The 25894-nt window shown below is 40.5% G+C and overlaps 1 protein-coding gene across 2 annotated transcripts; it reads left to right on the top strand.

Annotated features, from left to right (window-relative positions):
* The first annotated feature begins 11166 nt into the window (after window positions 1-11166).
* Window positions 11167-25689, top strand: LOC117258283 (large neutral amino acids transporter small subunit 1-like). 2 transcript variants are annotated; one of them, XM_033629027.2, is made up of 11 exons: window positions 11167-11388; window positions 12055-12579; window positions 12716-12841; window positions 15482-15587; window positions 15731-15775; window positions 16128-16251; window positions 16342-16445; window positions 17839-17935; window positions 18291-18440; window positions 23191-23365; window positions 23648-25689. In XM_033629027.2, the coding sequence occupies exons 1-11, from the start codon at window positions 11313-11315 to the stop codon at window positions 23722-23724; spliced, it is 1605 nt and encodes a 534-aa protein (XP_033484918.1). In that variant the 5' UTR covers window positions 11167-11312; the 3' UTR covers window positions 23725-25689. The 2 variants fall into 2 exon arrangements, with proteins under 2 accessions (XP_033484918.1, XP_033484917.1); XM_033629026.2 differs by having other exon boundaries at window positions 11186-11388; window positions 12052-12579.
* Window positions 25690-25894: the final 205 nt, after the last annotated feature.

Genomic DNA, 25894 nt, shown 5'->3' with positions numbered 1-25894 from the left:
CTGTGATCGCCACATGTCAACTGTGGGGACCTGTGGAGCAGACTATCGCGAGCCAAATATAAAAGAATTGTTAACAAAGATCTGACATCGCCATCAAAGAAATTGTCCGAAATATGATGGAACGAGTAGAACGAAGATGAGAACTGGTTGCAAACAAAGGTTTGAGCTGTTGGGGAACATTTTCTGGAAGCGGATGGGTGTGTAATACATCCTATGAAAACACTTAAAATTTAGTTCATGTACAGAAATCGAAGTGCATTTTGGAAAAAAATCCCCTTGCAGATTTTGGTCCTATTGGCAGAGCTAAATGTTTCCCCCCAGGTCACGCTCCCACAACGGCTTCAGGGAATCATACAGAGACGAGTCAGAATGAAACAACAGAGTGTAAAACTTCGAATCCTGGCTGAAACCAATATATCTTCTAACTCTGACAGTTTCAAGGGAATCATATTCTTCTTTTAAAGAGATTTTGTAAAATGACAGATTTGGAGATACTTGATAAGTCTCTGTGGGGAATATTAAAATCTGTTCTAATTTGCTCAAACAACTTCAGAGAGTCAGAGATCAGCAGGCCAGCAAAACTGAGTAGGCCATTGTACGACCACCCTGTCAAACCAATACCAGGAGATCAGGGTTATCGAGTGACATTTTGCAGGTGAGGGCCAAGAGTGGCCCCTGACATTTTTGCCCGGTAGGCCTGCACAGTAATCCATCTATGGCTCCTGTCCATAAACAATGAGAGCGACGGATGAAAAGTTTGTTCTTTGAATACGTTAAAGTCAGTGCAGCAGTGAGTAAGTGCAAAGACGCTGCAGAAGTCACATCATTTCATTTAATCACTGTCATGTCTTATTATTAGGCCACTGAATGGCATTGTAACCATAGAGATGCCAGAAATAACAACTGAATCTGAAGCACGTAATTGTGTCCCTGCTTAACAAGCTTCAACCATCTTGGAGAACAGTTCACACTTATGATAATGTTACTGTGGTAATAATATAGCGAGTCACTATCTGGATAGTCTGGCTAGACAAAAAGAGCACTTGATCAACCACAGAAAGGTGGAGCGGTTCAAGAGGAGGTGAATCCAAAAGCACTGCAGTGAGAAACACACAGGAGGATCGCAAACAGAGAGAGGAAATTACATGAAAAACTGAGGTAAAATGCGTGATAGAAAGATATGGAAGTGATGAGAGAAAGAGCGGGAGGGAGGCAGGTAAAGTAAACCCAATTTGCAAAATCTTCATCTTGTACAGGCAGAGTGGGGTTATCAGGGTTGAAATGCAGGAGATTCGGTTGGAGGAGGCCTGATGAAAAGGCTGATGAAAAGAAATACGAAACTGAGAGGAATGTCGATGGGTGAGAAAAACAGGGGGTGGATGTGCTTTGAAAAGAGGAGAGATGGTAAATTGGCACTGTGAAATACTTGACAAAAAACTGGGGGAGAGGAAAATTAAGGACAAAAAAAGATGATGAAATGGAAACCTACAGTGCAGAATGAATGGATATATATAGGACAGCGTGGCAGCAAGATGTGTTCACAATATTACATCTGTCGGTTACAGTAATGACAATAAAGAGATTAATAAATATACTTTAATAAAAAGCAGAAAATCTAACACTGTGGGAAAAACCTGCAGTATTTCCAATGCATCTTTACGAAAGGGCCAAAAGTCCATGACTCACTTGTCCATGATTTGATGATTTTTTCTTGGGTTGTCTCCTATGGTTTGGGCTAGAGCCATTATTTTACTTACAAGATATGTTTATGCTACACAAAAAGTAGCATTTTCTGTGAACAAAAAACCAAAACAATAAAAAAACTCTTGTTATGGTAATGTCACTGTCAAATACAGAAAAACACTGTTAAAGGTCCAGTGTAGAGGATGTGGGGACAAGAATTGGCAAAAATGTTTATCATATTTTGAAATAACTATTTCACTGGAAAATAAGAATTGTGTTTTGCTGACTTAACTGTTTATATCTGCATTCAGAGTGGGTCCTGTTCCAAAGAGTCCGCCATGTTGCACCACCATATTTCTGCAGTAGCTCAGAGCCCACAAACACCACACTGGCTCTACAAAGGGACATTCACGCTTTCGCTTCAGCCATCATAGCTCTCCTACATGCTTGCCACAAGGAAGAAGTGTCAGTTCTGCAACCTCACTGCTAAATGCCACCAAATCTTTTAATAAAACATTTAAAAATGTATAATGGCAAGAACATATAGTATGACTTAAGAGGAAATATTTTGTCATTTTGCATTACCACTACTTTACTTAAAATGAAAAAAGTAAACGTACAGTAAAAAACAACAACATTTTAACAGATTTGATCTTTCTCTTCATTGCTACATTTGTATTAATTTAAAGATTGGATTGTTGAAGGGGGCATTCACATCACAAGTGACACAGCAACAGGCTACAATTCATTTTCAATGGAAGCCAATGACGTGAAGATACAAACTGGCGCCTGATTTTTGCTGCTGACAGGTGTGATGCACTACAAATGAAAGTTGAGCTGGCCTCAACTTTTTCGGCACTCAAATGACACAGGGAAGCATCAACCAATCATTTGGTTTGTTTTTAGCTATGGTATTGATTTAGCTAGCTTTTGTTAGCTAATGCTATGCTAGCTTTCTGTGCATTGCGGTGCACACAGGGTGAAGTGGGGCGGCAAAATCTGATGTTAAAAAGGATCAAGAGAACAGATATTTTCGTGACCATGTACAAACTTTAGATGGCGATCAGCGCGTGTGTGGCCAGTAGCAAACAAACACAAGCCTGTGACAATGTAGCTATGGTAACGAGCACTTGGGCAACATTTCTGTGTTAACTCTGTGATAATGACGCTGGCAATGCTCTTGCTGTGTCGCTCATATTGTGAATATAGCATCAGACAGCCTGTCACTCAAATTGCCATGCCCTTAATTTTGCATAACTTTAAGCCTTAATAACATTTAAACAGATGAGTAATATAAATATTCACCCCCGTACAGTTATCATGAATGTTGAAATTAGCTGTAGAGACCAAAAATTTTTTTGTGCCAGGTTGTAAACATGATTATTTCTGCTGTAAAGTTGGGTGTTTGGTTTCAACATAGGCGTCTATAGAGATTGACTCAATTGTGGAGCCAGCCTCAAGTGGCCATTAGAGGAACTGCAGTTTCTGACACTTCTGTGCTGGCTTCATTTCAGCTCCACAGGTAACAGCTTGCGTAAAAGCATAGTCAGATTTTTATAAAGAAATGTTTTACAGTTCCTTATATTTATATGACATGTAAATCAAGCAACAATTAGGCTATCTATCACTACACTGACTTGAGGTCAGCTGCTTCGGCAGAGACCCGTTCCTGGGGTCTGACCTCTACTCAGCCAGGACAGAGGCTTCAATCGACCTTCCTCCGAGCTACCAGGGATCAGGGAGGGAGAAGGATTAGTGGGTTGGAAAGATGGGTGGGTCATACAGCCAAATCAAATAATCATACACAAACAGATCCTGCTAGATTTGATTAATCATGATTAAATAGTTCTGGCATCATCAGGCAGAGTCAATAATTCCAGTTGTAGCAGCTCTCGCATAAAACAGACAGTTTAATAAGAAAAGATTAAAATTTGGTTGTCTTGGTTACATATAACCATCATCAGAAATCATAGTATCCTCTAACATCACAGTATTCTATGACATATCACACCATCCTACAACTGATACAGCATCTAATTCGATTTTTACAACAGTGTGCTTCCACCAAAGTCAGGTCCATATTGAAATGAAGCCAACTCATTAACAGTTATAACCTCTATTTTTTTCTGTCTTGTTTTCTCTTTATCCTTTGTCCCACCTTTCCCACAGCACAATCACACAGCCATGCATATAGTCCACACATATACACATGCTCATTCTAAACATAAGAAGTATTAAAGCTCTATATCTGTATGTCTAACCCTGTTTGATATCACACTGTGTCATCTTTGTCTCGTTGCCTGGGAGAGTGCTCTCTCCTCTACTGCTCTTCCTCAGGTTTTGTTAATTGTTTTTTTCCCATTAAAGTGTATTTTGGTGAGATTTCCGGTATCTAAAATGAAGATCTGAACACAGAGGGTGCTGTATGCTGTACAGTCTGTATAATCCCTGAGTCCACATATGTTTATCATACGTGTATACATATAGCAACACATAAAGCAAACTATTTGAGTAACAACCCTGATCTTCTGCTTTGCAAACTGCAGCTATAAAACATCCATCACAAAGTTATCACTGTCTCTCCGCATTTACAAAGAGATTAAGTATATATAAAGAGATAGCTACAGTGGAGAGGCGTGGGATGGAAGAGAGGAGGCAGACGGATCAGAGAACAAGAAGACGAGAGAAAAATGGGTGGAGAGAATGGAGACAGGAAAGCGAGAGAAATTTGCTGTAAAAAAAAAAAAGATTTAGCAACGATAATAGGATTAAAAGGTGAAAACAGAGGAGACTGAAGCAGCCTGTGAAATAAGATTACAGATTTGAGACTGTAAGTGAGAAGAAAGCTGGAAGGAGGAAAAAAAAAAAAAGCAACAACTGAACGATGAAGAGCAGCAAAAAATAGCAAGGCCAAAAATAAATGAAAGCAAATCAAGAAAAACACGGAGAAGACAATGAGAAAACAAATCAGACACATGCAGAGACAGGTAAAAACAAAGTATGTGAGAAAAGGGTGTTGTGGGCAGTAATGAAAGACTGGTGATGAAATAAAATTCAGGGCCTCTGACATTAAATTATATAAGGAAAACTACTGTAAATTCATGTCAGTTGAATATGTTGCAGTGCACTGGTGGCCTTGCTTTTGCTGATGTGTCACAGAGGTGTCATCATGTGCTCAGTGTATACCAGCTGTCTGTAGTGTAACCTTCTAAGGGGTAAGTACAGCTTTGAGGTACCTTTTTTTATTATTATTTTTGTGGCTTTTTGCCTTCAGTGACAGGACAGTTTTGAGCGTGTGAAGGGGGAAAGGTTGGGACAGCATGTAGCAAGGTGCCATGGGCTGGAATTGAGCCTGAAGCCATTGCAACAAAGACACTGTGTATATGGGGCGCCTGCTCTACCTGCTGAGCTACTGGGTGCCCCAAGGTACTTGTTATTCTTTATACGTCATTCATCTGAAGTTTAAGTTTATAAGTTAAGTTTATTCACTTTATTAATCCCCCTGAGGGGAAATTCAATGTTTTCACTCTTGCTTGTCAATTACACACAGGTCTGAAAGACACACACATGCACAAACAGGACCTATACATGCACAAAGTGGAGAGATCTCAGAGTAAGGGGGCTGCCCTTTGGTCGGGTGCCCCGAGCGGTTGGGGGTTTGGTGCCTTGCTCGGGGGCACCTCGGCAGCGCCCAGGAGGTGAACTGGCACCTCTCCAGCCACCAGTCCACGCTCCATATTTTGGTCCGGACGGGGACTTGAGCAGGCGACCCTCCGGTTCCCAACCCAAGTCCCTATGGACTGAGCTACTGCCGCCCCTACAGTTAGGGCCTACAGTTAGAAGTGATGTTGCAGATTAAGATGCTGCATTCTTCATCCTTTTTTTTAGTACCTACAGTATTACATACAGTATTGTTTTGGCTCTGTAATAATGCATTTTTACATTATGTAGCGAGCAGATAATCCTTAACTTGATGTGAAAGCATACAAATCCCTAGATTAGAGATACAAGGTGACATTATAGTGATGACTGTGACACACTGCTGTAGTTTAGTGTCACTATGTAAAATCCCCGACAGTATAATGGTGTATAAATTATATAACCAGGCTTAGCTGCAATGGGAGCAGCCACAACATTCAGACATTTAGATTGATTAATGCAGAAAAGGCACAAATTGGTTCATAAAAAATCACCAGAATGCAGAAAATTAAATGTTTGATGCTTAAAATTTTCTAGCAGAGGACCCCCATTTCATATGTCTCACCAAGTATTGAGCCGAAACCTACGCCCTTGCACATGCTGTTTACCCGTCAGTAATTTAAGCCCTTTAATATTTGAATACTCACATTTACTGTGAACAAGTCTGTATATGTTTTTAAGTGAGTATTTTATGATGGTGGAATTGTTACTTATACTTAAGTCCAGATTTGAATTCTTCCTCCACCCCTCGTAATCTCTAAAAATGCTTTATTATTACCACACCATTGTCTTCCAGCAGGTACCGAAGGAGATGGAGCACAAACTACCTCAACGTTAAATGCAGATGACATGTAAAATCATGTTTTTTCTTGCAGCAGGTCGATCCTGTAAGACGCTGGCTGTCACAGTTGCTGCCTGAGAAAAGAACAACAACAACACAAACTCCACACAGCTTCCACTTCTGTGTGGGCTGCCTCTCCAGCAACATCTGTCATCACTGTCGGCTCAGGCAGTAATTAATGTGCCATCATACTGCTGCAACACACAGAGTATAATTTTCATATCAGTCTTATCATGCAAGCAATATATTTTTAAGGCTGATAACCTCAGCGCTGAGGTCACGCAGCTCACTTAAACAAAACACACACTATTGCTGCAGTGATCATTTTTGTCTTTGATTATATGATTTGAAATAATTGATGCATTTGAGGCAGAATTTCATTTTTCATTTGTGCCTGGCTGAGGTTCAGATAATTTAATCATCACTGATCTGCAGTATGCTTTGTATTTAATGATCAATCTGTTAAGTATTGCAGTTGAGTAAACGTTATCTCTGAAATGTAGAAGTAAAATATTCATGCAAGTGCCTCATAACTGTATAGGTGTAACTTACATGTGTACCACCATTGACTTGCAAATTGCATGACGGATTAAGAGAAGCTTCTCTTGGGGTTATGAAGCAGACCAGTCAAAAAGAAAATGTATTAAAAACATTAACAGGATCACAGTGTGCGTAAACATGCAAGTCTAAAGTTACTGGCAGTGGTAAGTTACAAATTTATACAATTACAGTTTTGAGTTACTCGTGTTTTACTCAAGTATTTCCATTTTCTGCCATTTTATACCCTGCTCTTATTGTAATGCTGCAATTACCTGTTTGTCCAGATTAATTTTCAAAATATATGATGAGATTATAAATTGTGATGCTTTGTTATTGACTGAAAAACCTGAAGTATATATAAAGGAAAATGGCTCCACTTGAACCAATATTATGATGCATCAGTGATAAAGATAATATGTAATAAATGACAGTATCATATATATGATGTTGATGGTACTTCTGTATTTCTTATTTTAAACACAGAGCCTTGTGTTGTAGTAGGCTCATTTTTATAGTGATATATCTTTGATTGAGTAAACAACTTGACATATTCCATCAGTAGCTTTTAGGGAATTTAAAGATTAAAAAATAAGAATACAAGCTGTACATTTGTAGTTTTATTTAAGAGTAATTTCTTATATTTTTATGTTATGTCACCTCTGTTAACGCTGACATAGTATGGTTGATTTTTGTCTGAGCTTTTGTGAGGATACAGTTCAACTTCAAAATGTTTTAAAATGTAAATGATTGTGTCCCAGTGTAGTGAGTATGAGAGATAAAAGTGGGAAGAGTGTGGATGAAAGTGAGTTTTGCAGCTGCAGAGCATTCATATGTCAGCCCTGATTGATTATAACCTGTGAGAAGAGGAGCTGAGAAATTGCGCCCCCTGGTTTCCTCTGAGAGAATTACTCACTGTAAACTTTGATGTTTATTTCTCTCAGGTTTCGTCACCCGAAACAGAATCACTTGCAGGGGTAGTTATTGACTGCAGTCTCTGACCTTCCCCGAGGTACTAACCAGTGTATATACATTTATATACACACACACACACACACACACACACACACACACACACATATATATATATATATATAATATTGTAGTGTTAATATTGCCATGTTTAAATGTGAAATTAATTTTACTTCTGATCCAATTTCTTTGCCTTTCATTTTCAAATTTAAATCATTACTCACCATTTCTCATAAAAAAAAGGAAAAGGAATCTTCAATGGCATACTGAGGAGAGGAAGTGACGTTTTCATTGATCTCTTTTAGGCGACCCAGATGGTCTTATCACAGTCCTAATCGATGAAGCAGCTGTCCTTTTGCCTTTGAAGACAGACTGTCCTTTGTTTGGAGATTTATATCCTTTATCTGATGTTTTCAAATGGTTTATAATAATTTGTAAGAAATTTCAGTGAAAGACTAATTAGACTAACTTTCAAAGGCGGTATTCATCCCTGTTGTTTTTCTCCGTAACATATTATTTCTCTTAACTGATAATATACTTGACAACACTACGTGTTAATAATTAAGTGATTATGATTGTTGAGTTTGATGTAAAATGATATGCACTCTGCGGTTTTCCTTACTTCTGTGTTATGAACATTATTACAGCTTCAGTAGTATCACAGGTTAAATAGATGTGTTAATGTGGAGATAAAAGTAATCCAGTCTGTAGCGTAATGAAGTGCTGGGGCATAGACTATGCCAGTTAAAACAAACTGTGGTGGCCATTATTTGGCTACTATGACTTTAAGTTTCCCATGATCCCTCGCGGTTTTTCAACGCTTTGTTTCAAGAGTTACAAACTACCCACTAACAACACAGGCGGTCTGTGTAAGAGCGAACTTCCGCTCGCATTTACATCGATATTGTCGCTTAATGCTACACTTCGGCACCATAATCACACCGTTACACCGTGAGTGTGAACATCTGTTGCCTCTCCTCCTTCTTATACTCCGCTTTCGTCGTTTTCTCATCCGGGCATTCAGAAGGCTTGCACTCTGGGCTACATGCTGAGAACCTGGTTTCTCTCTCCTGCCCAGGGGAAAGTCCCCGGACCCGTGACAGAAAGTGTCCTGGAGGAATCCAGCGTCGGCTCGTGTCTCACCCCTGACAAGCTAAGATGTTCACCTGAACAGAGCTTGATGAATGCAAGTTGACTTTGTCAGCGTTGATAGAAATGCAAGTACGCAGTTACCAACGCCGGAACATAACGGGGCTCATTCTCTGAATGCACATTTTACACGACACATTAACAGTTACTGCTACACTTTGTCAGCAACTATTTTTATTCAGTAGTGCTAATACTACTTAGCTAAGATAAGATAAACTGAGCTATGCTATGCTAAGCTACGCTAGCTCCACCGTCGTGAATAGAAGCTCAACACAACGGTTACCAAGCAACGCATGTTTCCGGTGGACTTAAGGACACATCATATGCAGTTAGTGATTGTCTCTCAGAGGGATACACGCTACAAAGCAGGCGCAATTTACCAGAGCTTGAGATGAGAAATACTTAATACACACATTATCTACCACTTGTGCATTACCTTTATTCTTCTGCAGTAGATGACGCTAAATTATCAGTGCTGGGTAAGCTAGTTTAAAAGCAAAGCTGTGCAAGCTGCCAACAACTTCACCCTGGAAGAAAAAGTTGAACTAAGGTTACAGCAAAGCTACCCTAGGGAGAAATCTAGTCTGGTTTATACCCCTAGAGAAGGTAGCTCAAATTACTTAGTAAAGAAAATGATCAAATCGACAATGTACATGCAATAGAAAATTATAACAAAGTATAACACAAAAAAGTCATGCCAGCAAAAAGATGCTACTCAGTTGAGTTTATTGTAAACATATCCACTTGTTCACAGGTCATGCATGAACAAAACCAGTATAATATCCTAGTATTCATGGGGAAGTAAAGGAATGTCAGCTTTGCTTTTGTATACAATATTCATCAGACACCTGCTTTCCAGAAGTAGCAATAATTAATACTTCTGACTAATTGACTAATATAAGTAAATTTAGCTTTATGAATTCTGCTTAATAAATGCATTGCCCACAGTGGTTAGGATTAAAGAAAATTGACTTATGGACTAAAACTGATTGTAGTTTCAGTAGTTAATCACAGAAAAATGACAAAAAATAATTTTACATGAATCACTATGCAAATATGAATGTAGGCCTAGTTGAACTACCAGCAAACTACTGCAAGATGATGTTAAACTACTAGTTTAATTACACACAGTTCTCTTCTCCCCAACACTGCCAGAAAGTGCCAGAAACAAGCTCCCAATTTAAAACCAGACTGAGACATATTTAGGTCGCCATCTAGTGGCTTAAAATGTGACATGCAACTCACTAGGGCTGAGCCAATGCAAGGCATACATTCAGGGAAATTAATCTGACAGTACAGGCTATAATTGTGCAAATGAAAGCTTAAAACCCTTAATAAATAATATTATAACTGCTTTTACCCTTCACACATGAAGCCCTGTGAATGTTTTATCAATGTGAGGGAAACAATAGGCTGCATTCTTTGATATTTAAACAATTAAGCATCTGCGATGCTGTGTTAAGTAATTAAGACTCCCTATAAGCTGTCATATTTTTAAAATGCCCCAGCAAAATTATTTCTTCAATTGATACACTCTTAAAAGATCAGTTGAAAAGACAAGTGTGTTTCTGTACCTCAGGTACACTCTTGTTGTTATGGAGCAGTATGAGCACACTGGCTTTTAAATGTTGTCTAAGTCTGGCCCTATTTGAACACCTGGTGACAGTTTCACATTGTCAAATGAGCCAGCGTGGTGGGAAAAACATCATGTAATGCAGACACATCCTGTGCCTCATCATCCTTATTCTGCATTGTGTGCTCTGAGCATGGCCAGTCGGTGCGTCTCCATTTTCTCTGTGGTTTCACCTTTCTGCTCGACAGGGGGAGAACAAGGACACTTGTTTTCCCATGTTGACACCACTAGAGGGAGCACCGGCTCTACAGCATCCTCCCTAATACTCCCTGACATGAAAGCACACACAGGCACACATGGACATACTGTATACTACTGGATTAGGCAGCACACAAACAGATTACAGCGTCACATGGCGGCCCCTCCAAATGGTGCCTGCCAGTAACCTACTTCCCCCTCTGAGCTATCCCATCATTCATTTGGAGTGGGTGTATAGGCTCACGCAGCAACAGAAGCAGCAGCATCACAAAGGTTCAGCTCCTCCCTGCTGTATCCTGGAGAGACGTAGGGAGGGAGGGAGGGAGAGACAGTGAGAGGATCAGGGTCAGATGAATTCCAGTCTGAGTGACGAAGGCAGTGTGTGCAAATGAGGAGGAGAGTGTGTGTGCATGTGTGTGAGAGCGGACGAATCAGGGAGGGCTAGAGGGAGAGTTGCAGGGGGGGTGGGGGGATTGTGCGAGTGTGAAGGAGACAGGAGAGGAAATCCAGGCAAGAGGAGGAAGGGGACATAAAGGGAGGAAGGAAAAGGGGGGAAAGTAGGAAAAAGACAAGACAAGGGGACCCAGATTAAGAGGGAAGATGGCTGAGCCGGAGCTGAAATCACGGAGCAGCCGGGAGAGTGTTGCCAAGGCGGCGAGCCAGGAGAAGATGGGGGGTAGGTACAGTGCATGCTCACACTCCTGTAGATACCACATGGTGCAGGGTTGCATTATGCCGCCATGCGCTCTGATGCAACATTGCCTGATGCAAAAGTACCTTGATAATGATGAGGCTATAGCGAAGCATCATGATGTTTTGGGTGACAGGTGACCATGGTGACAGGTGAGGAAATGTGTTACACAAAACTAGAGCTTGTGTGCTACACTGGCCCTTTATTGTGTATGTAAACACAATTACCCGATGACGTGTCTGTCTAAATAACAAAGCGAGAGGTGAATTAGAGAAGTAAGGTGTCATTCTTCAGAAACAGGTTTTAAAAACTACCCTGATGAGCCTGTTTAACCTGTTTTTGAACAGTCTGTGCCACACATTTCTCCAAATTGCTGGACCAGAATGCACACTGCTTTCATTCCTTGCTGCTTGACCCATGGAATGACACAGAAAAAAATGTTTGATCTTGTTAGTGTAGTCATATCGGTTGGGTATTCTGTTAGATGAACCAGTGCCTGAAATATCTCAGCAAAGAAAAACTTAAAAGAACTCTGTGTCACTTTCTTGATTTTGTCTTTTTTGTGATCTCTGTCAACATTAAACTGTCATACCTTAATTGTAAAACTCTCTTGTCTCATCTCCTGGTCTGCTGTCCTCTCTCCTCCAGCAGCTGAGGCAGACCAAGATGGTCTGATAGTAGAGCAGCCGGCATCTCCATCCACCCCCATGGTCTCCGCACCCACTGACACTAGCCCCACTGCTGGCACGCCCGCCAAAGGGGAGAAAATCGAGCTCAAACGCAGCATCACCCTCTTCAACGGGGTGGGAATGATCATAGGCACCATCATCGGCTCTGGCATTTTCGTCACCCCAACAGGTGTGGTCAAAGAGACCGGCTCAGCTGGGCTCTCCCTGATCGTCTGGTCTGCCTGTGGAGTGATCTCCACCATGGGTGCCCTGTGCTATGCTGAGCTGGGCACGACCATCACCAAGTCAGGGGGAGACTACACTTACATCCTGGAGGTGTACGGCGAACTGGCGGCTTTTCTAAAGCTGTGGGTAGAGATGCTCATCATCCGGCCGTCATCGCAGTATGTGGTGTCGCTGGTGTTCGCTACCTACCTTCTGAAACCTCTCTACCCAAACTGCAGTGTGCCCGACAGCGCCGCCAAGCTCATTGCCTGCTTGTGTCTTAGTGAGTGGATGTTGTTGGCGGGGGTTATCTTACAAAGACTTTGAAGATGAAAAATAATTGATATTCACTTATTGATGGTGATTTTACCCCTAATTCTAATTCTACGCTCTTTCTTGTATCTCACCTCCTCCTGTAGCCTCCCTGACGTTTGTGAACTGCATCAGTGTGAGAGCAGCCACGAAAGTGCAAGACTTGTTCACGGCCTCCAAATTGTTTGCCCTGGTCATCATCATCCTCTTTGGCTTCATCCAGATTTTCACAGGTGAGTCCCACCTACTCACAGACCGTTTGTCATGATCAGGTTCATTCAGAGATCGTGTAAAACTGTGATGTGTAGCATCCTGTGGCCACAGTTCTACAAAACACAAAGAAACCAAAAGCAGCAATGATAACACAGTATTAAAAAGCCTGGGGTGTCGGTGGCTTGGTGGTAGAGCGGGCGCCACATGTGCGGGGCCGTTGCCACAGTGGCCCAGGTTCAAGTCCAGCCTGTGGCCCCTTGCTGCATGTCATCCCCCCCCCCCCCAGTATCAAAAAGAAACAGTATTAAAAAGCCTTATAGCATATTCATATCAATTGCCACCTGGGTTGTTAGTTCAAGCTATTTCCCTATTTGGTGTCATTACCTCCACCAAGAAGTCGGTTTGTTTAACACTTTGCCAGCAGGATTACGGAAAAACTACTGGCCTGCTTTAATGAAACAGAGTGGTAGGGTGTAGCATAGACCAAGGAAGAAGCCATTAAATTTTCAAGGGGATCCAAATCAAGTTGCAGATACACAAATTGGTTTTCACTTTTGTAACATTGCGAGTTAGGGCATTTGGCCCTGGCGAAGGTCTGTACTCTCTGAGATCCTCTCCTAATTTCTAATTATCAGCTTTAACATAAAAATCTTGAGTTGATGACTTAGACAAGTTGACACTAAGTAAATTCTCTTGTAAAACTTTATTATTAGACGGTCCAAATACATGGAAAACAAGACGGGCACTCGGACTTCCACCAAGGCCAAATTCCCTATCTTGCAATGTTAACAAAATTTAAAAAAAAAAAAAAAAAAAAAAATCAATAATGTCTCTCGCCAATGAGTCAGAGCCACTGTAAAATTTAATTGGCTCTTCCCTGGCCCTTGTTACACCCTTCCACCAAGTTCCATGGAAATCGGGTCAGTAGATTTTCTGTAAACCTGCTGGCAAACAAAAAAAAACGTACTGAAAACATAACTCTCTTGGTGGAGGTGGTTAGCTGGCTCGTTGAAAAACTGGTTCTTATTTGATGTGATTGTGTGTGTGTGTGCTGAGGCATGTTATCTCAGCCAAATACAAATATACTTAATGATGTGTAAAACTCTTGTGAATTGCTACCTTTGGCTGACACCTGGATAGATTCTAACAGCTTTCCATCATACTTTGCTCCAGATCCTCTTCGATAGGCGAATAAGTATAAGCGTGTTTTATTATTTATCAACAGACATTGCTTTGTCCACCGTCCAATATATGCATGTACTTCCCAGTGTGCAACTGTGTGCAGTGTGTTAAACCATCTCCTATTTGTTTTTAATCGCTGCAGTAACAACGGTCCTAAATGTGCAATAAAATAAGTACCAGTAAGTTTACTTCTATGCATTATTGTCTCAGTGTGCGTTGGCACTGCTGAAAATGAGGTTCCTTTCTTTTGTCTCTAATGATCAACAAATTGTTGACTAACACTAATGAGCCCAACCAAGCAGACTGCCCTCCTTTTCAGTTTATTAGCACAGTTGCTGAGTCTGAACACAAGGCCTGTCTGTCCTCAGCCATGTGATTGAGTCGGAGCAAGTGCTCAGCCATGTACATGTGTGTGTCCGCGTGGGTGAACCTTGAAGCTGAACACTCGTAATTGGTTTCGTACATGACTCACTGGTACAGTGTGTAGGCTGTATACTGTGTATGTATGTATGTAATATGTGCAATCTGTTACAGAACACGATATGAGTGAATTAGGCATTTAAGGGAAAAAGTGGGGACTTTAGAAACACACAATTAATCTGCCTGGAGCAATCCACTATCCTCACAATGAATCTTAATACGAGCTGAATCTTCCATACCATTGCCCTAAACATGGAGGCAACCGCTGCCCATGTGATTGCCATGTGCAATGGTAACTTCGGCCACAAAAAAAAAAAAAAAGCTTTTGAAAACCAGAAAAGCACAGAAACTGAATCAGCTCCACGTCATTCAAACTAAAACAGCGCGGGAAAATAGTGTGGCCATCATCTGCACCATGCTACATCTGCTGCTGCTCCCCCCTTTTTTTTTTTTTTTTTTTGCAAGGCCACACCCACCGCCATTGTGCTCCACAGTGCGTTACCATGGCAACTACGCTGTGAAGCTTGCCGGCTGTTGTCACACTGTGGTCTTTCACAGCGCGAGAGAGAGGGACGGGGTGAGAAAATAATGTATATGTAATAGGCCTCACGGAGAGCCGAGTCATTACCATCTGAAAGCGACAGGTAGAGCAGAGAGCCTCACACAACCAAGACTTTAAGCACACACACGCGTGCAGCTGATACACTCTGTCCGTTAGCTGCTGTGGATAAATGAGTGGATTGAGGTTTACTTATCACAAGATAGTTCTGCTCATTTTCAAATGTCAGCCGGACAGGAGCTGATTATGTTTCAGTACATCAAAGCAGGTGCTCAAACCTGGAGGCTAAGTGTTCAGACGGAGCCCCAACTGGCGAGTTGCAAAATGTCAAGCCTGTCAAAGGGCAGGCGGCAACAGACTGGCCTTCATGTGCGAAATAAAGAGTGGCAGCAGCCCTCAGTGAGAATCCATTAAATGTCTACGCAAGCACACAGTTACTTCATGAACTAAAGCGGTTTGTGGAGAGCAGAATGAACTTCTTATTTCTGTTTGTGTGCAGGTGATGTGCCGTACCTGACGCCAGAGAAGGCATTTGAAGGCAGTAAAATGGGAGTGGACAATATCGTCTTGGCTCTGTACAGTGGTCTCTTTGCTTTTGGAGGCTGGTGAGCTATTTGTGACCTATTTTGATGTTATTACAGTCCAGAAATAGAAATTGCTGCCAACTGTTTGCCTTTTCATACAATATACAGTAAGTCCAGCCTTTAAACAAACCCTAAAATATTGTTTAACTATTTTTTCTTTTTAGGAATTACCTGAATTATGTGACGGAGGAGATGATCAATCCAGAGAGGTGACTTAAATGTGATGAAGGTTGTTATGAGGATTGTACATGCCACTAGCATGACTACCCTCATCCATGCCTGAGCTTGTTACCATCAGTTGATTGCATGGAGACACAGTATGCAAAGAGACATGATGCATTTAATACTGAGTTGTTTTGCTTCATATTAATCTAACCTGACTGACAATTGTGAGAAACTAATCACCTGATATAACACAGTCACATTTGCCAACTGGACTGCATGAAATTGGACACAAACTAAATCACTAATGTCATAAACACAGTTGAAACAGTCAGATATTATTAGAACATATGTTGGGTGTTTTTTCCTCTGATAAGCTCTCACCTTTCCCCCCAACAGGAACCTGCCCTTGTCCATCATCATATCCATGCCTATAGTGACAGTGGTGTACGTTTTGACCAACCTGGCGTACTTCACCACCATCTCCCCTGAAGTCATGGTCGAGTCGGAGGCTGTTGCCGTGGTGAGCATTCTTCTGTCATAGACTTTACCTCATAGCCGTCAGCTGCATCTTGCTGGTAGGTTTTCTCATATATGCTGTGCTGTTTGGCAGAGTTTTGGGGAGTATCATCTGGGTGTGATGTCCTGGCTGATTCCTGTCTTTGTGGGACTATCCTGCTTTGGAGCCGTCAATGGATCCCTGTTCACCTCAGCACGGTATGTGTTTGCACATAGAGAATAAAACACTCTAACAGTGAGTTTAGGGTTAAAAATAAGGTTTAGGCGTACTTGTTTGTGGGGTGTGTAATTAAAAGTTTTTCATAAACCTATGACTGCTTACCAGTTTCAAGCATAATATTTATTTGCAGTGATTAAAGTGCAGTCAGATATTTGTCTTTCAGGCTCTCCCCATGCAAAGTAATGCACCAGAATTTGTATATAACCCATGTAAATATGAGCCAGTAATATGCATATTCTGTAACCAATGTAATCATGAAGGCTGTGATCATGTGACAAATGCACTGACAGGAGTCAAGAAGGAAGTAGGAACAAAAGTCCTTGAACAAATACACAACTTTCCCCCTGGAGAGCGATGATTGTGGTTCGTGATTCTTTTCCTAAACCTGACCTACATAACTTTACTCTCCTAAACCTGACCTACATGACTCTACTATTTCTTTCTTCTTCTTCTTTTTTTAAACTTAATTTTTATTAGTTTGTACAAAGAGAAAAGAGCAGACAAAAACCAATAACAGACAAATCCAACAACAGCAGGCAGGGACATCATAGGCAAAGGTGAAATGCCCAGCATTGAGCAAAACAGAATATAAGAAGAGGCAAGGCTATACTTCAGTGTCACTGACAAGGTATCCTCCATGTCCATTATTGTCTCTCAAGACCACAAAGGTCCCCATGATCCCTAACCTTGACCCCCTGGAAATCCAGAGCCCCTCCAAGGAGGGAGAAATCGTCCAGTCATCCATGAGCCACTATCCATCCCGCATGTCCCCATGCCAAGGGGGAAAAAACAAAATTAACCAAACAAAATAGATCACTTCAAAGTATAATAAGATTTCCATTTTTTCCAAAAAAAGACCTACATGACTTTACTTTTCTAAACCTGACCTACATGACTTTACTTTTCTAAACCTGACCTACATAACTTTACTCTCCTAAACCTGACCTACATCACTTTACTTTCCTCAACCTGACCTACATGCCTATATTTTCCTGCACCAAACCCAGGTAACTTTACTCTTCTAAACCTGGCCTACGTAACGTTTCTTTCCTAAACCTAACCCACCCAAGTTTATGTTAAGTTGGTAAGTTTATGTTAAATAAGTAACTTTACATTAAGAAAGTAACATGATGATGCCCAACCATGATTCTTTTCCTAAACCTAACCTAACTAACAGGGGCGCTAATTTGTTTGATATCATACGCACTGTTGTAAGGACACATTGTTAATGGGGTGTACACTCATAAATGTTGGGAGGCTGTGTAGTTTCATATGATATGAGGGTAAATCTGACACTATTACTGTTTGGAAATTTCTGTAGGCCAACTGTTTCATCACACAATAGCCCCTACAGAGTGTTCTCTTTTCCAGATTGTTCTATGCTGGAGCTCGAGAGGGTCAACTCCCTGCTGCTCTGGGTTTGGTCCACACAGACCTCTTCACACCGGTGCCATCCCTCATCTTCACAGTAAGACTCTCGCTACTAACAGCAGTGATCTGGCAGTTACTTTTATATTTTATTTTATCAGCTTTAGAAATAATTGGTGTCAAATCAGCCCAACAACCTATGATGGCATCCAACAAGGTTTTATTAAATACAGGGGCATCAAGTCATGCATAACCTTTACTGACGCTTCATTATTAGACAAGGTACCTTCTGTCAGATCCTCAAAAACTAGTTTAGCATTTAGCACATATTCCACAAGAATCAACCTTAAACATAATTCCAAATAACATGAGGAGTACAATATGTGTGTGTGTGTGTGTGTGTGTGTTTATGTATGCACACTAATACAGTCTTGTTTTCTTTTTCCTTGTGTCAGTGTTTACTGTCCATGATGTACGCCATCTCTCAGGACATCTTCTCTGTCATCAATCTCTTCAGCTTCTTCACCTGGCTGTGTGTTGGCATGGCAATTGCTGGCATGCTCTGGCTGCGCTTTACCAAGCCGGACCTCAGAAGGCCAATCAAGGTAGAGTACCTGTGTCTGAAATGTTGTATTGCAGCTGGTAGACCATGTTGCGCTGGAGATTTGTCCGAGAAATGCCTTTCCTAAAGGCTTTGAGACTCACTGAGAGGTAAAAATCATATAACAGCTTTGCACCAACTGAACCTCAGCCAGTTTCTTTGTCTGCCCAAAACATCAACACGTGTCCTGATTTCATAGAGAAATCACTTTTTTTTCTTCTCCGTCTCTTTTTTTTAATAATGAAAGCCCCATTGTATCACTGCTCTTGTTATGGGTTGGAAGTGGACCCATACTGTGTTTTCAGGCTCAGAGGGAGTGGTGTTTGCACGCATACATGGCTCTTTGTTTCTGTTTCATCATGGGAATATTATTTTGGTTGACCAGGCTTTCATCTTCCCTTTGAGCCCGAGTGCTCTCAGCCCATTTGTTTTATAAGATGAAACTCTTACAAAACAATAAATAGCTCAAAATACACTTAAAAGTACAAAGAGTAAAAGTACTTGTAGTGCCAAATGGTCCGTTTACAATGTATATCATATAATTGGATTACAATCATTGATGTATTCATTTGTACATCATATTAATGTTTCAGCTGGTAAAAGTGGAGTTAATTTTGATTAATTTATATACTGCTGGGTAGCTTATGAATTTCCCCTGAGGATCAATTAAGTCTTATCATTAAGTATAATGTCACATCATAATACATTTGTTGATTATATTTTGTTATTATCAATCTGATATTTATAGTAACTGTTTAACAAAAATTATCAAATAAATGTAGAGGAATAATGTTTTCCCTTTGAATTGTAGTGGAGTAGAAGTATAAAGTAGCAAAAAATGGAAATACTAAGTAAAGTACATGTGCTTAAGGACAGTACTTTAATAATTCTGTTTAGTCACTTGCCATCAGTGGTTTCAGCTGGTGATGTGATGATATACACAGATAACCCAATATTTACCCAAACACCCGAAACTTCAACTGCTTATAATGTCATTATCAACAGTGGTATCACTATGGAAGCCCTTTTTACCAGTGTGATGATGAAAAAAAAATCCTATAAGTTATTATAATGAGAAATTTTCTCAAAGTAATCACTTGGTATAATTTCTCTTTATTTTAGAGACGTTAAGTCAATATTTGGAGAAAGTTTCACTTTATATTCAGATACTCTTTTATTATTTGAGATTTTTTTCCCCATTAATTTTAGATACTGAGTCGTTATTTAGAGAAAGTTTCTCATTATTTTGAGATTCTTTTTTCATTATTGCAAGACTCTAAGTCATTATTTCGAGAAAGTATGTCAGTACAATGACTTACAGGATCTCATTTCTTTATCACACTGACAATGCGGGACAACCACCGCTCCGCCTGCTTTATCTTGGTAAGGTGCTGCAACATTAATTAGTCCAAACAAACAGTGCGAGGATTGCACTGGCAGAAATGGGCTTCCATTCTAATCACATCCTCAGTTAAAGGGGCAGTAAGCGAAATTGTTTCACCTCTAGGTTTGCTGTTGTGCACTGCCTGTAGAGCAAAACAAAGTGTGTCATGAGCCACTCCTCCCTCTACCTCTGCTCTCTAGCGGAGGCTAACTGGCTGTGTTAGCAGCTGAGTGAAGTGGAGCCTGAGGAGGAAGCACCGGTTAGCCCCTGCTTTTGCTACAGGCAGATTCACTCGCCACAGGGGTGAGGAAATAAAACCTAAACAGCCAACTTAGTTTAGCAGTTAGCGATGTCTTTCACTCACTCTTGGTTTCTGCTGTGTTTAGCTATTTCCCTGCTTTCCTGTTAGCATTAGCACTACTCGGCTGCCACACTGACGCTCCAACTCCAACGGAGCTGGGCTCACGGTCTCACGGAGAAGAGTTGGAACGTTAGCATGGCAGCCCATTAGTGCTAACGTCCCCACGCTTCTCCGCCAGGCTCAGTGAGTCGGAGCCAAGAAGCGTGGGGACGTTAGTGTTAGCACTAGTCGGCTGCCATGCTAACGTTCCGGGAGCCTGCTTCTCGACTCCGGCGAGCTCTAGCGTGGGGACGTTAGCGTTAGCACTAGTCGGCTGCCATGCTAACATTCTGGGAGCCTGCTTAAGCGTGGGGACGTTATCGTTAGCACTAGTCAACTGCCATGCTAACATTCCAATGTTAGAGAGGAATGTTAGTGTTAGCTCCCAGAGTTAGCACTAGAGCTACTACGGCTACTGGAGTAGCTTGCAGCTATGGAGCACTTCTACCAGCTCTTCTAGTCACTGAGCCTCGCCTCCATTTCAGCAAATATATTACATTTATTACAGGTACCATCATCATTGAAGTAGGCAGGGAAATAGCTAAACACAGCCGCCAGGCTGCCCGCCGGGCTACATTTTACAATGCTAATTGCAAATGTTAACTGGGCTGCCGGGCTACTCACCTAACACAACCGTTAACGCCTGACCCATTGCTGGGACAGAGCTGCTAATAACTCAAGCTCCTGACATTAACCCATGCTACGATTCTAACATTAAATTTAATTGAATCAACATAGCGACATGTGCCTAACGTTACTGTAACACTAATTAAAACAGACATTTGACTTTATGCTGTACCTGTCCAGGAGAAGAAGAGCTAGCTCCGAGTTAGACTGTAGCCTCTTTAGCTTTTGCAGTGCTCTCCACCTTGGAAATGCAAGGCCAATGTTAATCCGAGTTCTGTCCCTTTTTTTATCCGACAACTTCTTCGCCAACAACTTCTTTAGAGGTAATGTCAGATCCTGGTCGTCTTCAGGTGGACTTTTCACTCTCTGCCATTTCATTTCGAAAATATGCGCTGCCATCGCTCACTGGCTATAGGGGAGATTCACATGAACGTACATGAACGCGCAGCCGGACCGGCTTGTAAACAATGGGCTGGAGATCAACACAGAGAGAGGGTCATGTGAGGTCATGTTATACTCCAGATGAAATTACACTTCTAGTTCTTCACATAGCAATTTTTTAATTCCTTCAATCTAGAAATGATGAATTTCGCTAATTGCTCCTTTAAAGTTGTGTTATTATGAAGCCATAATGCCACGATTCAATATAGGACATCAAGGTATATATTTGGTAACGATTTAGATTACAGCCCGTAATTACGTTGGAGTTAAGGTGTAATTTTTTGTACCAACGATGTACCTGTACAGTACGTACAAATACATATAGGTAGTTACAGGGGAACAAGATTAATACTAATTTTTTAACTACCGAGCACCTATTTCATTACTACAGGGTATGTACGACCTCCGAGCAATAATCTGGAATTTTGGGAGGAAATTAGAGAGAATTTATGATGTAGTTATTATTTAACTACCAGATACCTATTCTATTATTACAGGGTACAGTGTGACCAGAGAATGGAGCAACTGGATCTGGACATTTTAGGGAAGATGGAGTGATATGATTTCTGCAACACTTAACAATCCAATGTGATTTTATTTAGTATTTCAGAATGACCTTACTTGGATGAGGACAATACTTCATTTTTTTGGTGAACAATTATTTTTTATAGACATATGCACAACATAATGAAAGGAGCAGTGTTTACTTGATTGCCCGACGCTCGTTTCCGACTTGTCACTCACCTGCGCTTCGGTTTAAACACATTTTGACAATCTTAGAGTCATTAAAACATTTAATATCTTCTCCCTGGCAATTGTGTTCGACCGGCATTACAGCTCCTCAAGGTGCAAGCTTACCTTTTTCAGCTCTGTGCACGGCCTCCTTTCATCCCACGAGATAAATACAAATAAGATAAATACAAATATAGCTATAGCCTATATAAGATAAAACATGCGGGCTGCAATCTAAAGCAAAGTTACTTCCCCCTTTTGTTACATGTACTTTCAGAGTAACTATGGGGTGTGCTTCTTTTAAGTACAACATTGTTATAATGTATGCTGACTACAATATAAATGGTTGATTTCGTTCCCATTTGTAGCTGTCTGTGACAAAGTGTATACAAAGTTGCCCCACAAAAAGTTGAATAAAAACAATGGATTATCTATCTTACCAAATAATATGTTTATGAGAAAGTTAACAAATATCAAAATCACAACATTTAACTATTTCCTAATATTACAAAACATATAAAATAAAATAAATAAATAAAATCACATTGGATTGTTAAGTGCTGCAGAAATCATATCACTCCATCTTCCCTAAAACGTCCAGATCTAGTTGCTCCGTTCTCTGGTCACACTGTACCCTGTAATAATAGAATAGGTATCTGGTAGTTAAATAATAACTACATCATAAATTCTCTCTAAATTCCTCCCAAAATTACAGATTATTGCTCGGAGGTCGTACATACCCTGTAGTAATGAAATAGGTGCTCGCTAGTTAAAAAATAAGTACAGTACAAGTTCTGTGTAAGTTCCCGAATTGTTACCCTTTTATTCCATAACTTCACATCTTGTTCCCCTGTACCTACATATATGTATGTGTATGTGCTGTACAGGTACACCGTTGGTACAAAAAATTACACCCTAACTGCGATGTAATTACACTGTACGTAGCAAGCTGTAATGTTCCAACTATTTAAAGATACATGTATCATTTAGCAATTTATCACTGTATATAACAAAAGGCAACAATGTCGTATGAAAATACACATTACCTGAACTCTGTCAATAAATTTCACAGTTTTCTAAAAATGCAGACATCTTGTCAAATATTAGTATTTTATCCGCTCTTTTCGAACTGGAACAAACGCCTACATCTGCTGTATTTTCTTCCTGCAGGTGTATCTGTTCATCCCTGTAACTTTTGTTTTGGGCTGCGTCTTCATGATCGTGGTGTCCTTCTGGGCAGCTCCGTTTGAGTGCCTGGTCGGCTGCAGCATTATTCTCACAGGCATCCCGGCGTACCTACTGGGCTACAAGTGGAAGAAACCCCATGTGGTCAAGAAGATGCTGGGTGAGTGAGACATCTCTGTTTTTTTAATACCGCCTTTATCTATTTGTTCAGGGCAAGGCCGGAGAAGCATCCATTACAGTTTGTTGTGAAATTCATGTGAGAATATCTGCTCGAGTGCAGCTGTGGGCACTGATACATTGGGTTTGTTTATGTAGTCAGTGCGAAGGAAAAACCAAACCGGGGTGTTGATGCCATGTTTAATAAAATCTGACAACAGTGGACCTGCAGTGATCTAGCAAAAGAAAGCAGACAGGGCTGATGTGATGAGTTGTTTCTCCTCAGAAATCTTCACCATGTTCTGTCAGAAGATCTTCTTGTCTGTCCCCGAGGAGAAGGATCGGCATGAGGCGGCTGAATAACGCTGGACTCACACAACAAGATGAAGGACTGTGTCAATATTTTCCGTCTGAACATTCTCGATATGTTTACATTCATTCACTTGTGATTTGGCACTTTGTGATTTGGCTTTAACTAACATGGTAACTGTGTAAAAAATTGGTGTTGACGAGGGCGGCCTGGCAATCTTGGTAAAGAAGGATTTTTGTATGCTCTTGTGGACAAAGGTGTAATTTGTGAACACTACAAAATGTTTCAAATTTGAAAATCGTAGTCGGGTTTTGACATTTTCCACTGCTTTTATTCTTTATTTGACAATTACATTTCCTTTAATAGTAGAACATGCTTTCATGTGAGTAAATGGAAAGTCTTAAAATGTGAGTAGGGGAGAATGGGGTTGGTTGTCACATTCATTAGAGCTCGCTCCTTAGAGGGCGTTGTTAAAAATGATTGGTATGCCTACTGAAATTTTCTGAATTGGGGTCAGAGGTCACCTACAGGGTCACTTCAGGAGCAATGCACATGCCATGGAGGTGAGAGGACTTTAGGGTTTATAATAACACAATTATTATGATTAAAAAGTACAAAGGGAGAGGTATAGATGGGTTTTTCTTAGCTAGGCTACAACATATGGTTGTTAGCTTAGTCGCTAGCAAACAACCTCAGTTTGGGAGACTTGTCACATTCTTACTGGGGTTGGTTGTCACATGTATTGTTCTTTATATTGTTCCATAAGGATGAAACAGGCACTTTTAGAGATGATTTTTCCTGTTAATGTTCTTTCGTCGCAGGAAATTTGTTAGGTTGTTGCATTTCAATGAAAAAAATCAATGAATTTCAACTTTTTAAATTCATAAGATTAAGATTGCTTCCATTTTTTCCTTGTTAAAATAGTATATGGATGACCAAACCAACCATGGTGTATGACAACGAGCCCCACATTGGGGATGGTTGTCAGAAGTGCACAAGACGTATTTGACAGTTGTGTTGAATAGAATAAGCTTAAAGAGAGTAAGTAAACTCCATTTCTACCTGACACCTTATTCTTCAATTACACATTAAAAGGGACTTCAATAAGAACACAGTCTTAAAGGGATTCAAATGAAACTAAAAAGCATGACAACAAACCCCATTCTCCCCAAATTGTTGCGGATACATAATTAACTGTGTGATACCAACACAATGTTAGAAGCTGCATACGACACCCTCTAGTGGCCTAAAATGCATACTTTTTTTTTTACTTAAAGTGTACAAATGAGTAGCTTAGCAAGACGAGATTAACTCTAACAACCAAACTATACATAGATTATTTATAGTTTACAGTTTTATAGAAATGAAAGCTAATAACTTACAGTTAATGATGTATGGACTAATCTTAGGTGACCACAGACCTCACATACTGTAAGAAACAATCACTGACAGTGTACAGTGTATAAATACGGTCAGGTTTGGAAGAGGAAATGGTTAACTAGTCTAGCATAACACTGATTACATTATACTCACACGCTACTAATATTTGTGTTGAATATATGTTGTTTTTTTGTATTCATTTGTAAAATGGATCCACAGTGCTATCTGAAAGCACAAGCTAAAGTGAGATAAAACAGTGTCTGTCATGTTTCCTGAAAATGTGTCGCTATGAAGCAGTTTCTTGTGTCATTTTAATCTCACGTCAAACCATGTCAGAGTCAGCGATCCATGTGTGATGATATTTAATGAAATGGCAGTGGATACCAGCAGCTGTATCTGAGGCATTATTGTAAGAAACTAAAGACCTGCATAGATGTCCTTCTGGTTGTATTTAGACAACTCCATCCTAGTGTTAGTGTTTTGTACTGCTTGTATATCTATAATCTGTGCCAGCCATGCCAGTGCTGATATTCCAGCTGTTTTTTGTTTCGTTGTCACTATAAGACCAGAATGAATGTTGCTGTTCAGTGACATAAACTTTGCTTTATGATTTTACCTATAAAATCTTTGAAACTGAACATCTGAGGTTTGCCCAAAGTTTTTGTAAGCACTTTCCCAGTCTACTCATGATCACAGAGGAAAAAAGGAGGGTGTGTTGGTCGTGAAAGGTTTCTAGATTTTGCACAGAACAGAGAGACAGTCCCTAAACATCAACCATTGGTTAGGGGATTATCATCCTCTACAGTCCAGTTTTGCAGGACACTGCTGTATCCAGTGGTGCCC

The sequence above is a fragment of the Epinephelus lanceolatus genome, chromosome 8 (assembly GCF_041903045.1).
Source record: "Epinephelus lanceolatus isolate andai-2023 chromosome 8, ASM4190304v1, whole genome shotgun sequence".
NCBI classification, from domain to species: Eukaryota; Metazoa; Chordata; class Actinopteri; order Perciformes; family Serranidae; genus Epinephelus; species Epinephelus lanceolatus.
Note: the sequence above shows the minus strand (reverse complement) of the source record. Positions and strands in the feature narration are given on the sequence as shown.